Genomic DNA, 16,650 nt, shown 5'->3' with positions numbered 1-16,650 from the left:
CACTTTATGGCCTAAAATGCTAACAATAGGTTAATTATTTTATATTTACATAATTAAAATGGAGAACATTAAAATTTAATATCAAAATGGGAAGTCTATAAATGATTTAAAAAGTTATCTAAGTCCGAAAGTAGATTCTAAAGTATTTTAAGTACAAAACCTTTGTACAGATTTACATAACAAGTAGTCAACATTATTTACATTTACACTCACACTTAAATAAATAACTGCTTAAGAAAATGTGAGTAATGTCAGCACCTAAAAATGAACAAGTCATCTCAGAAACCAAAGATCAAATGAACATATTTTTATCCATACTTCAGTAAGTGTAAGAAGTGGGAAGTAACTCAGAGCAATTTTCTCCTAATACCAATCATTACTTTTGTAAACTCATATTTTAAAATTTAGTCAATAAGCATAAACCTGGGAGGTAAACTTCTAAATAAATCAATTAAAGCTAATTTAATAAAGTCAATTTCTTTCTTGTTTTTTATCATCCCAGTAGCACTGGATGTTTTAATAATTGGCTTGGAGTATGAGGTATTGAACTACAAGTTGTATAAAATTAACTTTAGAGATTAAAAAAAAAAAAAAGAAAAACCTTTTTTGCCTGCTTTATTCCCAAAGGAGTGAAATTTAACCCAAAGGAAGTGGGATAACAAGCAATTTTAGTTTTAAAAGCTCCACTTTTGAGGCCTGTGTCATCAAGCAGCAAGAAGCACAGCCAACACATGTGATACTCTAAAACTTTCAAAGGATTCTACTAGAGCCTCTTGAAGTTGGTATTTGGGGTTGAAGATGATAGAGCCCAATGTGCAGTAAGGTGCCATGATACCACCTAGTGACAGGATACAACTGACCTGTATTACTGTAGCATCATTTTTACTTCATGGCAAGAAATTAAAAAATTCTTTTTATATTACATCAGATACACTAAGAAGACAAATGAAAAAATTCACATGAATCTTAAAGAAGAAACAGGCTTCAAAGATATTTCAGGCTTACTGTGGTGGCTGCTGCTTTAGACTATACCAATGGACTCTTGGGTACTTGTCAAGTACATCAACTTCAAAGAATATTTGATGAACAAGTTCAAGAGGCACAGATAACTAAATTACGACCTGGTATGCGTATTCAGAGGCACTATAAAGAGAGGGAAATCAAGACCTGATAGGAGTCTTTTGGTATGTAAGGGAGATATGCCTGAAGAAATTATATTAGCATAACTGCTACTGATAAGAAAACATGTTTTAAAAAATCAAGGCACAAATAATTAAAGAAATCTTTTTCTACGGTGAACCAAATTTATGTTTTTGGTATGCAGATGCAACACCAAAAAAAGTAGAATATTTTGAAAAATATTTTATACAATGTAACTTGCATGACAGAGACTTGAAAATTAAATTACAATGTGATCAACATAATTTGAAAGAATCTTCCAGTGTTAGCATTGTATAAGTTGAATGCAATACCTGAAGTGGTCGCATGAGGTATACTATAGTGTTTTCCATCTGTACTGCACAATGAGGAGCTTTAAAGAATACTGCTCATAGGCATTCAGGTTGTTTTCAGTTTGGAGCTATTGTGAATAAAGCTAGTGAGAAGATTAATAATGTTGGTTTAAGTATTAAAAGAACTTATAATATGTGCCTAACATATGCTACCTCTTTCCCGCCATTATATTAAAGTTACAGTAGAAACTGTTGTATATACTACACAGAATGGACATTCGAAATCAGGTTCACATTTTAAATAAAAGACATACCATGTATACCTTCCATCATTATACATGTTAACTTCACGCACAATAAATTTATATCACATACACAATTACGAACATTAACACCAAATGGATAACAAAATTTGAACCCATTTATCATCACATTTTAGCATCTGCTCTATATTTTTTAACACATCAAGAAGAGATTAATCTAGGCAATCACAATAAGTAAATCAGTAATTGCTACCCTATCAATCCCACAAGACAAAGCATGTAAAACATATGTAATATTAAAAGATATGTTTAATAGGGATTACAGAAAGTCGATTATTATTAATTTGCCCATATAGATAAGTTCATCAAATTTGAGCACATAATATTTTCCCTATTTTATACATTAGCATCAGCTTATTTCCCTATCATTATTTTTACATTCACATCAAGAATACTTGGGTATAGACTTAGAAAAGAGTAGTAATTTGCATGAATGTGTTAAATGACTGCTGTACCTGCCCCACGTAGGAGATAATAGTAATAAATCAGACCTGAAAAAATATTTCATAAAAATTAGTATAATAGCAATTGATATCATTCCAAAATGCACTCAATAAGTCACTTTATTGCTGATACTTTGCTTCTCTAATACTTAAAAGCAAAAAAAAAGACAAATAGTAATGAATCAAAGTTACTAATAAGATTCATTCAATAAACACATATATACATGGGCAATGAATCTTTTTAAAAAAGTATTCTTTTGTACCAAGATTTTGTGTACTTTCCTATACTACCATAGAGCTATAAATTCACACAAAGTAAAAAGATGAATGAAATCTTCACATTTTTCTTCTTACCTCCCATTCTCTGGCTGCTTCTTCATTAGATGAACCCTCATTTGTTTCAGATTCTTCAATCTTTTTTACAACTATGAATCCAGGTTCTCTGGTATATTCACCAGTATCTTCTGCATATATTTCTGGACTCCATTGAATGAAGAAGGCATATAAGTGGTCTGACCTGTTAGAACAAGTGACTATTAATAATAGATACAGTGTTCAGTGCTTTCAGCTAAAGTTACAAAATTATATGTTACGTATCTTGACAAAACTTGAGAACTTAAAATATAAATAGAATATACTATGCTTTATTTAAAAAAGATAACAAAGCCCACCACCAGTAAGGCATTAACTTAAACATTTTTATTTGACTGTGTTCTATCAAGTTGTTCTGAGAAAACTACATTAAAATTTTCCTTGGCATGCTTTTGACTAGCTCAGGTGCTGTTCGTGGTAATATTTTTTCTCTTTAAAGTAACTAGTAATGGGAAGGAAAACCGAACCCACAATTTTGACATAATTTGTACAATGATCTAATTATCTAAAATACAAGTAAACAATTTAAAAATTGTGTCTTTTAAAACCTGAATTTATACAGAATTTTTCCAAGTTAACAGAAATTTAATATGTTTAACTTTTAAATATCAGGGACACACACCATATTATGGGTTCAGAAACTGATGATCTGATCTTTCAAGTCTCTTTTTCCCCTTTTTAATTTTGTTTACTATAGTAAAGCCTGTTGTTACAAAAGACAATAAAAACTCTAATAAACATATTTGAGGGTCAAATACACATGACATTTCAAATATTTTCTTGGCTTTAATTAGCATGAAAATTGATCACAAAACTCTTAACTATCATATACCAATCAATAACAATGGTTCTGGAAATTGTTTCCAATTTAATTTTTTCTTAAGTGTCATTTCTTATGTGGTAGCTAACATATCAAAATGATGTTTAGTTCTATCTTTCAGATAATCTGTCTGTACCAAAACAGCAATTTTCATAAATTACATGTATACAATAAAGTTCAAAATCCTAATAATACCAATTCTTAATGAACATTAGCCAAAGTACAAGGACAATGATAAAATGGAAAATCCCATATAAAAATTAAAACCAACAGTAATGACAAAAACTAAATCCTTATGTTAGTTTTAATTAAAGATGAATTATTTATGAATGCCTCATTTCATTGTGCTTTGCTTTATTGCATTTCACAAATATTTCATTTATGTTATAAATTAAAGGTTTGTGTCCACCCTGCATTGAGCAAATCTATTGGCATCATTTTTTCAACATCATCTCACTTCATGTTTGTGTCACATTTTGGTAATTCTTGTAATATTTCAAGTTTTTCATTATTTGTTATGGTGATCAGTCATCTTTGATCTTATTACTGTAATTGTTTTGGGGTGCCACGAACCACACCCATGGCACACTTAATTGCATTAATTAAATTAAACACTGAAGTAATGTGTGCATTTCCTCATCTCTCTCTCTCTTTGGGCCTATTCCCTGAGATACAACAATATTTAAATTAGGCCAATTAATAACCCTACAATGGCCTATAGTGTGCAAGTGAAAGGAAGAGTTGCATGTCTTTCACATTAAATCAAAAGCTGGGAATGAGGAAGCTTAGAGAGGAAAGTATGTCAAAAGCGAGTCTCTTGTGCCAAAGACTTAGCCAAACTGTGAATACAAAGGAAAAGTTCTTGAAGGAATTTAGAAGTGCTACTGAAAGAACAGATAATAAGAAAGGGAAACAACCTCATTAATGACATGGAGAAAGCTTTAATGTCCTTGTCTAATCCAGAGGAAGGCCTTTAACTATCTTCATTTCAATGAAGGCTGAGAGAGGTAAGGGAGCTGCAAAAGAAAATTTGGAGCTAGCAGAGGTTGGTTCATGAGGTATAAGGAAAGACGCTGTCTCCATAACATAAAAGCGCAAGGTGAGACCTGATGCAAGTGGCAGAGTACGTAGCACTCCTGATCATATCTAAACCACAACCTAAGTTACTGAACAATCAACCTGGATAGCCATCTGAAGACTAGCTGAACGGAAGTCTTATAACTAAGGACATAAAGCAGCAGAGACTGGTAGGAGGAGCTGAGAAATGAAAAGGGCAGTTGATAGTCCAGAGGGATATCTCAGGTACAAAGGTACCTTATGATGAGTGAGGGGTCTCAACCACACGCCGGGCTCCCCAGTGCTGGGAAAGGAGCCCACATAACATCTGGCTGTGAATGTCTGCAAGGACTCTGCCTGCCTGGGTGAGAAGGACGGCTGCTGTAAACGCAGGCATCCTCTGAAAGGGACAACGCACAAAAATCTTGCTCTTAACCTGGGATTCAGTGGAGGAACAGCAGCTCAGAGCATGCTGGTGTCATACAGGGTGAGACTGAATTGTGGGGAGGAAGTAACTGCAGATGTGGTTGAAAGAGCAAGAGAACTAGAATCAGAAGTAGAGCCTGAAGATATGACTAAATTGCAACACTCTCATGATAAAACTCAATGGTTGAGGAGCTGCTTTGTATGGATGACTTGGAATCTACTGCTGGTGAAGAGGCTGTGAAGATTGTTGGAATTACAACAAATGATTTAGAATATCACATAACTTAGCTGATAAAGCAGTGGCAGGCTTTAAGAGGATTGGGTCCCATTTTGAAAGAAGGACTACTTCGGGTTAAATGCTATCAAACAGCATCATATGCTACAGAGAAATTGTTTGTGAAACGAAAACTCAACTGATGTGGCAAACTTCATTGTTGTCTTATTTTAAGTAATTGCCAGTCACCCCAATTTTCAGGAACCACCACCCTAATCAGCAGCCATCAACATCAAGGCAAGGCCCTCCACCAGCAAAAAAGATTAAGACTCTCTGAAGGCTGGGATGGTTATTATTTTCTAGCAGTAAAGAATTTTTAAATTAAGGCATGTACATTTTATAAATACATAACACTACTGCACACTTAACAGACTACAGTAGTGTGATATAACTTTTACATGCCCTGGGAAACAAAGAAATTTGTGTGACACATTTTACTGTGATATTCACTTTATTGTGGTATTCACCTTATTGCAATGGTCAGGAACTAAACCTGAAATATCTCCAAGGTATGTCTGTAGTTAAAATTTTCACTGTAGTTATCTTAATATGTCTGGCAAATCAGAATGCCTGGTTCTGTGCCTATCAGATATTTGTGAATTATGCAAATCATACTATATTTAAAAATTATTATAATCACATTTTATTGAATGCACACATTATATTTATTGTATACTTGGATGGGGAGGGGGAGGGAGAAGAATTTTATCATTAAAAGCAGCAGTTTTCAGAGCAACATATAAAGATTTTCCAGGAGGTACACAAACACTTAAGATAATTTTAAGGGAATCAATTTCTTTATCTTCTTCTCCTTTATGTTACTCATACTAATCTGCTTAAGAAGTGTGTTAATGATATCTTACATAGTCCCTGTTCTTTGCTTTCCCTAAAGTACCTTTTTCTACTTTATTTAAAAAAAAAAAAAAAAAGCATATCCTCACCTATCCAGATCTTTATAATGGTACATGCCCTTAAAAACTTCTAGGCCTCCCACAGTTGGTATTAAGACTGGAAAAGATTTTAAAGACTGCATTATACATCCTTTGGCATATCAGGTGGTTTCTAATTTACTGATTTCTATTAAAACAGAAGTTTTCAATGAAGTTGCTCATTATCTATCACTAAACATAATTTTGATAAAAGATGATTAATTTTTGGAATATAAGTAGAAACATGTTTAAAAGAATTGAGTGGCATTATTATAATAAAACTCTGCAAATTCATAGACTATTTTTGCGAACAAAGCTTTTCAGTACCTAAAGAAAAAAATGAAGGGGAGTAGGTAGAACTGAGGGACTGAATCCTCTTTCATCCTTTAAATAAGTTACATTCATCAATGGATACATAAATTAACTGGAAGAAAGGCCCATCTATTTTATTAAGATATTTAATATATTTTACTTTTTATGTATAATAGTGACTGAGTACCTTTGTTCAGCCCTATCTTTTCAAATATGTTTGCACATGAAACATAGCATAGCATAGTTTAGAAGATAGAAATAGTATCTTACTGTGGAGCAAAGGGTAGTAACAATGCTTAACGTACATTATAAAAGACTTAGGCTCCCTAAACTTATGGTTCCTCTTCTGTAATATAACCCATGGCAAATGCGTCTGTGACCTGGCCTTCTTTGCATCACACTGTGGGAACTGAGGCTCAAATAACTCATGCTAATGATGGTATTGACTATTGCTATTGTTGGGACTCTTGTGTTTTCTCCTAGCATGCATTAAACTGAGGCATAACAACTTGTTAGCTTGCATGTAGTATAAACCGTAGACTCTTTACTATTTTGACAACAGTCATAGAAAATTTTAAAATAAATCTAATATCAGAATGGATACACACACACACACACAAACAAATGTGTGAGTATATGTAATTTGTTGCAAAGAAATATATTCAGGAATAAAAATATAATGTACCTTATAATAAGATTCTATAATGTTCCTTATAAGATTCTATGAGGAGGTGTAATGGAAATACAAATTCAAAGAGAAGAGTAATGATGCAAATTCTGTTAAAGAAGAGCACGTTCAAGTAGTTTTTAAATGGATAATTGTAGAGGGCAAACTGTTATGATGTTTAGATTCTACTAGATTTATTTGAAAAATCAATGTAACAGTTTTATTTTTAAATGTCGATATTGGCAGCCAGTGTGACTCAATGTTTGAGCACTGACCCATGAATCAGGAGGTCCCAGTTCAATTCCTGGTTAGAGCACATGCCTGGGCTGATCCCCAGTACAGGGCATGCAGGAGGCAGCTGATTGATGATTCTTTCTCATCATTGATGTTTCTCTCTCTCTCTCTTCCTCTCACTTTCTCTCTCTGAAATCAATAAAAACATATCTCTAAACAATAAAATAAAATGTCAATATTTATAATACAGTGATGACAGACATCCTTTACAATTGGTTAAACTTATGATAAAAAATTTTATTGGATAGGGAATACAAAAAATAGTTTGAAGATCACACCCCTTTAGAAACTAAAGGCATTCAGTAAGTATTTGAGGAGGTTTTTAAAAAGGAATTATACATCATTACCTGCAATGAGGTAGGGGCCATATCAGTTAGTATTTTGATGAACCTTCTTGCTCTAAGACATTTTAAGTAAATTTCCTTACTATTAAAACTAGCTATACGTTCATATTTTTTGCATTAAACCACAAAAAGAAAAACATTTAAAATGGAGTATATTAAAGAATACAAAATAGGAGCTAAATTATTTTGAATAGATTTAATGTCAGGTTTTAATCATAAACTATATGTTTCAAAAGTACTTTGTCACTGGTGTTAAGCGACATTCAAAATCATTTTAATTCAAAGGATCTCAATAACGTTTTAAGCTTTGGTTGTTGTTTGTCTTTTTACCTTTCTTGTGGCACAGCAAACCAATATTCATGTTTCTTATCTCTCTGTGCATACTGTTGCATTGTTGCACTTGCTTGGGATACAAATGTTTTCCTCATTGGTTTTCCAACTCTGAGGCGTAAGAACTTATGTAACTGATGCCTTCTCTTTTCTTTTAAAAGTAAAGAACCTAAAGTTGAGACACAAACAGTTTTATTCAATTCTTACACACCATGCTTAAATAAATTAGATTAAATAATGTGTATCTGCAAACTTCTGACAAATAATTAGAGAATAATACTTTAATTCATTTACACTTTTTAAGTTAATTCTCTCAATTTGTATTATTTTCCATCAAAAGTATAGGTACAACAAGACTAATGAACCAAAAGCCACATTATAAACTGAAATTATGTCTAAGGGTATCAGGAAAAAAATGTGACAGCTTCAGGAACTCTTATTAAATTTTTGTTTGTAACAACCATACTAAAGTAATTGATTATACAAATACAATATTTTGCACATTCCCTATCAGCCTTCTAGAAAAACAACTAGATAAGTTTGTATGGTTGTTAAAGACAAAAATTTAAGTTTCTAAAGCTTTTACATACATATTAAGATGTGATAAAAACAACCAACAATATGCTACATTCAGCCTTCGGTTTGGACAGTTTATTAGGCCTGAATTGTCATTAACTCTCCCTACCAGAGATTCTGACATAAGGTACATTAGGAGTCTGACAATAAGGTTGAACTTAGGAATCTGGACATTAATTAGCTTAGGAAAGCATCATAGTATACAGGAAATACTTGATTATACTTAAGAAATCTGGGTACTAGTCATGGCTTTTTTTGTGTAACAGTCAAAAGGCACAAAATCTGAGGCCAAGCATTCACGAATATCATTAAAATGAACTTTTACCATTTTTTTCACACATTCCAGTTTTATATCTATTTAAGTTTTATTATATTACTAGAGGCCCGGTGCATGGATTCATGCACTGGTGGGGTCTCTCGGAGAGCTGGTTTCGGTCCCCGCAGGCCAGGCCAAGGGATGCCACCGGTGCATGAATCCATGCACCGGGCCTCTAGTATGCATGCAAGATCTTTGGTTAATCTCTTCCCACCCTCTTCCCTCCCTCTTCCCCTCTGAGATTCATCAGTCTTGTTCCATGTTTCCATGCCTGTGCATTGAGTGTCTGCCCCCTGGTGGTCATTGTGTGTCAGCTACCGGCCGGTCGCTTGGGCTTTTATATATATAGATAGAAGTCTTTAAAAGGTCAGAAACTTTGAATATTGTTCTATTATAGAAACTTAAGTTACTTAAAATTAGTTACTTAATTTGACACCACACACCCCCCAAAAAAGGGAAAAAACCAAATGGTATCAGGATACCTATCTTAATATACCTACCAACTTTTCTTTCAGTATTTTGTCATAATAGAGGCTCTCCCTATCAAACCCTGCACCCCAACAAACCCACTACAATGAAAGTAGTATATCACATATTGGTTTAAACAGAATCCATTATTTTACATTTTTCAAAGATTCTAATATAAGGCAACTATCAGACACAAATCTATCAATTTATGCCAGCATTCTTTACAGCCTGAACAAAGATAAAAAATATCTTAATATGAATTGCTAATAACAATGGAATGTATTAACAACATGGAAATGGTTAAATTAGAAGGTCATTAAAAACCATGTTTTCAAAGAATGATAATGACATGGGAAAACATTCATGACATAAAATGGTGAGTGAAAAAAGGAAAATACAACACTACATACAATATAATCCTAATTTTATATAAAAACACATATGTATAGATACATACAAATAATATCAAAGTTGTATATATATGTATGAATATATACATACACACCAAAGATCAAAGCTAAATATACCAAATGTTAATAATGATTAAGGTGATTAATTCTTGGTAAATTTTATAAGTTTTGTAAAAACTCCCTATATATTTTTGTTTAATCACATTTAAGAACATTCACTAGTTCTGAATAAAGGAAAAATATTACAAAAGAAAAAATATTCACTCTTCTATAGAATTTACTTTGAGTAAATGGGTTTCTTAACATCTACTTAATATAATCCTCCTTCAGAGTATATAAGAAAACAGAAGGAAAATTCAGTATTTTAAAAACTAAACTGTTGTGCATTGCTTGTAGAAATGTAAAATGGTACAGCCACTGTGGAAAACAGTTGGGCAGTTCCTCAAAAAATTAAGCATAGAATTACCATAGAATCCAGCAAATCCACTTTTGGGTATATACCCCCCAAAAATTGAAAGGAGGAACGCAAACAGATATTTGTACTCCAATGTTTACAGCAGCACTATTCACAAAAGCCAAAAGACTAAAACAACCCAAATGTCCATTAATGAATGAACAGATAAAGAAAACGTGTTGTGTATTAATGGAATATTATAGAATTTTGAAAAGGAAGGAAATTCTGTCACATGCTATAACATAGATGAAACTTGAAGGCATTATGTAAGGGAAATAAACCACACACAAAAGGACAAATATATGATTCCACTTGTATCAGGTACCTAGAGTAGAGACAAAAAGTAGAATGGTAGTTGTCAGGGGTTGGGAAGAGTGGGATATAGGAGTTTTTGTTTAATGGGTACAGTTTTAGTTTGGGAAGATGAAAAAGCTTTGGAAATGGATGGTGGTGATAGTTCTACAATAATGTGAATGTACTTACTGCCACTGGATTTTACATTTAGAAATGGTCAAAATGGTAAATTTCAGTTTATGCACATTTTAACAATAAAAAATTTGAATTAAAAAAAGTGAAAGAAAAGTTTATATATAAATTTGATTGGCCTGGAATCAATATTCCAACAGACTATAAGAAATGTTACCTAAGATACCTGAGCTGTACTCCATTAACCTATTAAGCAGAAGCACTGTATATCAGAAATAAATGACTATTTCTATAATTTTCATAAGTAAACAGTTCCCCAATACAAAACTGAAAATGAAAGTGGTGCTTTAATTTACCTTTTGTTCTGCTTTGTAAAAGAAAACACTTATTCAAATAATGAGAGAACTTCTGGATACTTGGAGGAATTTAAAAAATTAGATTTTTATGTCTAATCATAGTTTTTAAAAAGATGGAATTACAACTTTGTCAGTTACAAATTGCAATTAGGGTATTATATATGCAATGAAAAAAATATATTTTAATGAGACAACACACCAAGAACTAAAAGAAAAAAAAATTGAGAAATCAAAGGTATTACAGAGCTTGTGTACATTTTCAAGAAATAAATTATTTAAAAATAGAACATGGTGAGTTGGGAATGTTTAAACATGGTGGAAAAGATGCTCATTTATGTATAATCCACTGTGGAGTAAGAAAAGTCAAAAAGAGTAGAAAGCTAAGAATATTATACTTGTTCCCAGAGAAACATCAGCCAACGGCCACTAGATTATCCTTCAGAGTAGCCTAAGAAATTGCAGCTTTTGAGTCACCAAGAAAAGAGGGAAACAATATGCAAATAATATGAACTTTATATACTCTTTTAACACTTACCTTCTGTATCAACAGTTGCTATTTTATGCTTAATTTCCTTTTGTGACACCTGTTGAATATTGTCCCTTTGCTGTTTAGTTTCTTGCATAGTATGGGTTTTCCAGAGTTTCCGGAGCTCTTCTACCTCTGTCTCTGAGTCCTCATTTTGCTCCTTCCCTTGTTTTCCTTTGACAGTTTGCTTTCTTTTGAATTCTGTTGCTTCCCCACAAGGCATACTTTCTTTTTCATCCACTTGTTGGTGCAGAGAATTCTCATTAAGAAAATCCTGGTCTGCATTACCTTTAATATTTATGCTTCCTTCTTTAGGGTCTGATATTTCTTGAACATTATCTGTTGCCTGATCTCCTTCCTTAGTGGCCATTTTGAGATTATTTAAATCAGTTTTAAGAGAAAGATCCCCAACTTCATTTGTAGAATGTCCAGAATCAGATTTTAACTGATCAGGAGTAGTAGATTCTGATATGACTGTCGAACATTCTATTCCACTCGGATTGACCGTCTGCACAGACTCTGATGATGCACCGGACGATTTACCTAGTCGCAGCTCATCTGAAGAGACAAGCTCCTCCCGTACCGGAGAGAGTTCTGATTCTGTGAACACGTCTTCGGAAAGGGACTCCTCGGTGCTCCTGGGAGCAGTGCTGGCACTGTCATTAACCACATCTCGGATTCTTGAGTCTATTTCATCAGTATTACTTCTTGTCATTTTCTTTAAGTGGCAGAAGTCCCTTCCTGATAATGGATCTATCTCTCTGTCAGTAAACAAAATTAAGTTATTAGACTTTTTAAATTGTAGTCTTTCATTGTCCACAAACTTACCACTAAATTAATATTCCAAAAAAGGCTTTAATGAAAGGATGTAGCATACATCTTTTTTATATGTAACAGCATATCAAAAATTTTGATTTATTCATATAGACCAAGTGTTAGTAAAGCTTTCGCATCAATTGCTTAAGATATGGAAAACATCAATGCAACATTTCCTAAATTAATCTACCTGAAGAGAAGATAATGATATAAGTTTTGGGTGAAGCTATAATTCTAAATTAAAATTTATTCATTGATAGAATATGAAAAGCAAGCTTAGGTAAAATTTTGATTAAAATTTAAATGTCTTAACAAAGTAATACATTGATTGATATTACACACACGTGCACACATGCAGTGGTTATTTTACTTTTAAGTAGAGATTAAGCTAAAATATAGAGCTCAAAAGCAAAGCTCAAAGGCAACCTGAGTAGAACTGAGGCAAAAGTACTCACGGGAATTCTTCAGGCTACCAGCAACAACTCAGTAACAATTCTAAGGGAACTTGTTTAACTAAAGGAGTTAGATATTAGATAGCTAAATGGTTTATAATTATATCTAGATTTTCAAGTTTAATGGCATTGTATATGTAAGCAGTAATGTTCAAAAGTTAGACAGTCTACGTTCTGGAAAGAGGTAGTGCAAACATTTAAAGCATGAAATATAAGTCAGCAATTAAAAATGACAGTTAAAAATAATTACTTCAGGTGCAAAAATTAGTTTTGCAGAAAAAAAAATTTGAATACCTAAGAAAACACTCAACAATACCCAGGACAGAATAATAAATTTTACATTTTATAGCATGTTATTATTCATTAAGTCCTTTGACATTCCATCTCTCTTAATCCTGGCTATAATCTCAGCAAGGCAGAACTTTTTACTGATGTGAAAACTGAGGCAGAGAATTTCTGGATCAAGGTCATAGAGCTAATAAATAAGTCGCTAAAATTCAAACTAAAAAAGAAAAAAAGGAAACCGCATGAGTTCTTAGTGGAAAAACTATTAACATTTATGAAAGTTTGAAAATAAAAAAGACTGAAAAGTAATTCAACACAAAATAATTGGCTATCTCTGGATGGTGAAGTTGAGTTAACTCCTTTCCTATTATTCTACTTTTTGGTATTTTTCAAATTTTCTATAATGAGTATCCATGATTTTTATAACAAGGATGGAAAATTTTTCTTTTTACTAAAAGTATTAATTAGTTGAAGTTTAGTTCATAGCTCTGCCTCTTGTATTTAATTCACCTTAAAAAACACAAGCATTTAACTTGTGCTATAAAATATGTAACAGTGTCATCTACTGGTGATTCATTCAAACTGCACACAGGGAGGGGCAAAAGTTAGGTTTGTAGTTTTGAGTACTCGAAACAAGTTAATTTTGTATTATTATTAATTATTGTATTATTTCCCATATGAACAACTGTAAACCTACTTTTGCCCCACACTGTATATAGGGTCTTTGAAGTTGGGAAACTGTACATGTACATTTAATAAAAGGTAATGAACAAACCGAACAGGATATATACTTATATAAGTGCTGTAATCTTCAGAGTTAATATGCCAAAAGACTAAATATTTATTAATGCCAATGTGCTTTTACTGCTCAATATAGTTCCAGAACAATACCTTATAATCAATTTCCTATAATCAATTTAAGACAAAAGAAAATCAATAAAATCTTATATCTCATTTTTGCCATGACACTACTCTGAAAAAACTTCATTTATATGATTTGTCACAAATATTATTTTTAATAAATTAATAAGGGAGAATTAAATGATATTTCTTTTTTAAGAAATAAAAAAAATGTTTAGATCAAATGCATGGTTTTTCCACGTGACATTATGAATGATAAAAGTGTTATGCAAGAGGAGCCCTATGGCATCCTTATAGAATAGTTATGAATCATTCAGCATAAGAGAATCCCAAAATATCATAATACAAATGGAAAAGCAGGACAGCAGGAAGTTAATCTTAGCAATGACTGACAATATATACACACATATATAATCTTTTTTTTTTATATCTAATCCTTCACTACTTCACTTTTTTCTTATCCCTCCACCTACTCCAATGGTTATTTGCTGAACCTGACTTTGAATGATCTATAAAAATAACTGACACTAGAGAATATCGTAGGAATTATCTGCATCTATAAAGATGAGTTTACCATGAAAAATATCTATTGAGTGGAAGGTACAATGAATATTTTTTTAATAAGAAACTTTATTCTCCACAGGTATCATAACAAACTCATGCAGGTTGCCTCAGAAACAGAAATAATTTGTTCTCCTCCTTTGGAAGTAAGTAGTTCTATCCCACAAGGTTAATATTACAACAGCATTCATCATTCCTGTGGGCTAATACTGGGATATATATCTCAGTATCAGTTAAAGTGAGGCCAGTTTTTCAACTGTTGACAATCAATATGGAGGAATGGGGGAGTTCTTTTCCATTACGTATCCATTTTTTTTCCTTTCTACTTCTTTCTTTTATATACCTACCTTTTACCTTCTCTTTTTATTTCTTATTCCTCCCTTTTCTCTAGTCATTACTTTGATCAAGCACATTATGTACAAAGATTGTGCTGACCTGTAGTCTCACACCTATGTTACCCGAATCACAATCAGATAACCACACATTCCATGGTTAACTCTTTTAATTGTGCAATTGTGGATCTTCTCCCCTATATTTCACACTTTTCTGAGAAAGACGGATTTAAACATATAAATCAGTAACTAAAAAAACAAGCTGCTCTGGTTGTAGCAATGTCAGGTCTTTGCTCATGTGACCTCCCCAAATCCCACCCCCGATTTTACAGACAGAGACAGAAAAATTGGAAAGCTACCCTTGATTACTTATTACGTTAAATTACTCATATAGATAATTCAGAATTCTGAATTTTAAAAAAAGCTGGTATACACGGTATTAAATGAGTACTAAAGGTTATTTTTAAATATCTGGTTCTCCGACCAAATATAAAAATATTAACCTAAAACACTCTTAACTATTCTAAGTGCATTGAGAAGAAACCTTTCAACATTACATATATTTTTTAATTATTAAGAAAATAAAAAGCAGCTAAAATAAAACTAATAAAAATACTTAAAGAGTTTAGATGAAGGTCAATCAATTATCTAAATGCAATAAAATTGCAAAGGGGTATAAAAAACACTCTTACATGGGTAAGGATTCCTTTATTTTGCTATCCAAAATTTCTTTGTACATTGCAGCTGACATCACCTCTTCCATTGGACACATGATCCCATATTCCTCACAGCCATTCTCTTGAACCAAGGGGTCAGATTTATGTGGATCAAACATTATATTATTTGGTGTAATTAGTAGCACACCACTGACTGTGCCCTAAGGTAAAAAGAAAATAATGTTTAATCTCCGAAGTTTAAATTTTCAAAAAGTATTCTAGCTATTTTTACTAATTTTCTCCTGTTATTAGTCCATTTATTATACGGAAAAGCAGTACATTCAAGCACTAAGGCATTCTCATGGAAATGTTAATAAAACACAAATTTTCCCAGTAAGTGCTCCTCTTTAGCAGAGGAAAACTACAAAGAATATTATATTCACCCTCAAACAAGCAAGTCAGGTATAATGTTTTCAGCCTCAGTAAAATACTGAGCTATATCAGCAAGCTAACTTCAGTAATGGAAGAAGGGATTGTGAACTCCTGTGAGGCATGAGCCATGCTTTACATTAATTTGTGTACTGCTTCTTGTGTTGTTCCTCACTAGAGGTACCAAACATAGTTTTATGTACACACAATGCAGGTTTCATAAATAATGTTGACAATTCAATCCATTATATATATATTAAAAAAGCACAATCTCTTTTAAAATATATTTTTTTAAAAATAGATTTCACTCGACTCTGCTGCTACCTAGGCATGTGACCTTGGGCAAGCAAAACCTCTGGGCCTCAGTTTTTTAATCTCTAAAATTAGGTAATTTAAATGACCTCCAAGGTAACCAGTAATCATTTTAAATTTAATTATGAAAACTATGAATTTTTAAATATATTCATGCAAATAGTGATGCTAATATGAAGAGTCCAACCCTCTTATTTTATAAGGAGCAAACTAAAATTCATTAAGAAGCTGATCCCACTAATATTAGCTAATGTACTGAATGTTTTATGTATATCATGCTTTATATACATTATTGTTCATTTGATCATTACACTGAGCTCTGAGATGAGTATATATGAGGAAACTAAGGTTGAGAGAGTCCTAAATAATACAT

At 32.4% G+C, this 16,650-nt stretch overlaps 1 protein-coding gene across 6 annotated transcripts in view; it reads right to left on the bottom strand.

Moving 5' to 3' along the window:
* OXR1 (oxidation resistance 1) overlaps window positions 1-16,650 on the bottom strand; it is a 343,514-nt gene that overhangs the window by 29,382 nt on the left and 297,482 nt on the right. For all 6 annotated transcript variants that reach the window (XM_079796642.1, XM_079796637.1, XM_079796641.1 and 3 more), the window contains 4 exons: window positions 15,573-15,757; window positions 11,583-12,334; window positions 8,042-8,210; window positions 2,572-2,734 (listed from right to left, as the gene is read on the bottom strand). In XM_079796642.1, the coding sequence (XP_079652768.1) occupies window positions 2,572-2,734; window positions 8,042-8,210; window positions 11,583-12,334; window positions 15,573-15,757 (1,269 nt within the window). The remainder of the gene's footprint in view (window positions 1-2,571; window positions 2,735-8,041; window positions 8,211-11,582; window positions 12,335-15,572; window positions 15,758-16,650) is intronic.

Source organism: Cnephaeus nilssonii (assembly GCF_951640355.1).
Source record: "Cnephaeus nilssonii genome assembly, chromosome: 18".
Lineage (NCBI taxonomy): Eukaryota > Metazoa > Chordata > Mammalia > Chiroptera > Vespertilionidae > Cnephaeus > Cnephaeus nilssonii.
This window is presented reverse-complemented; position numbering and strand designations above follow the sequence as displayed.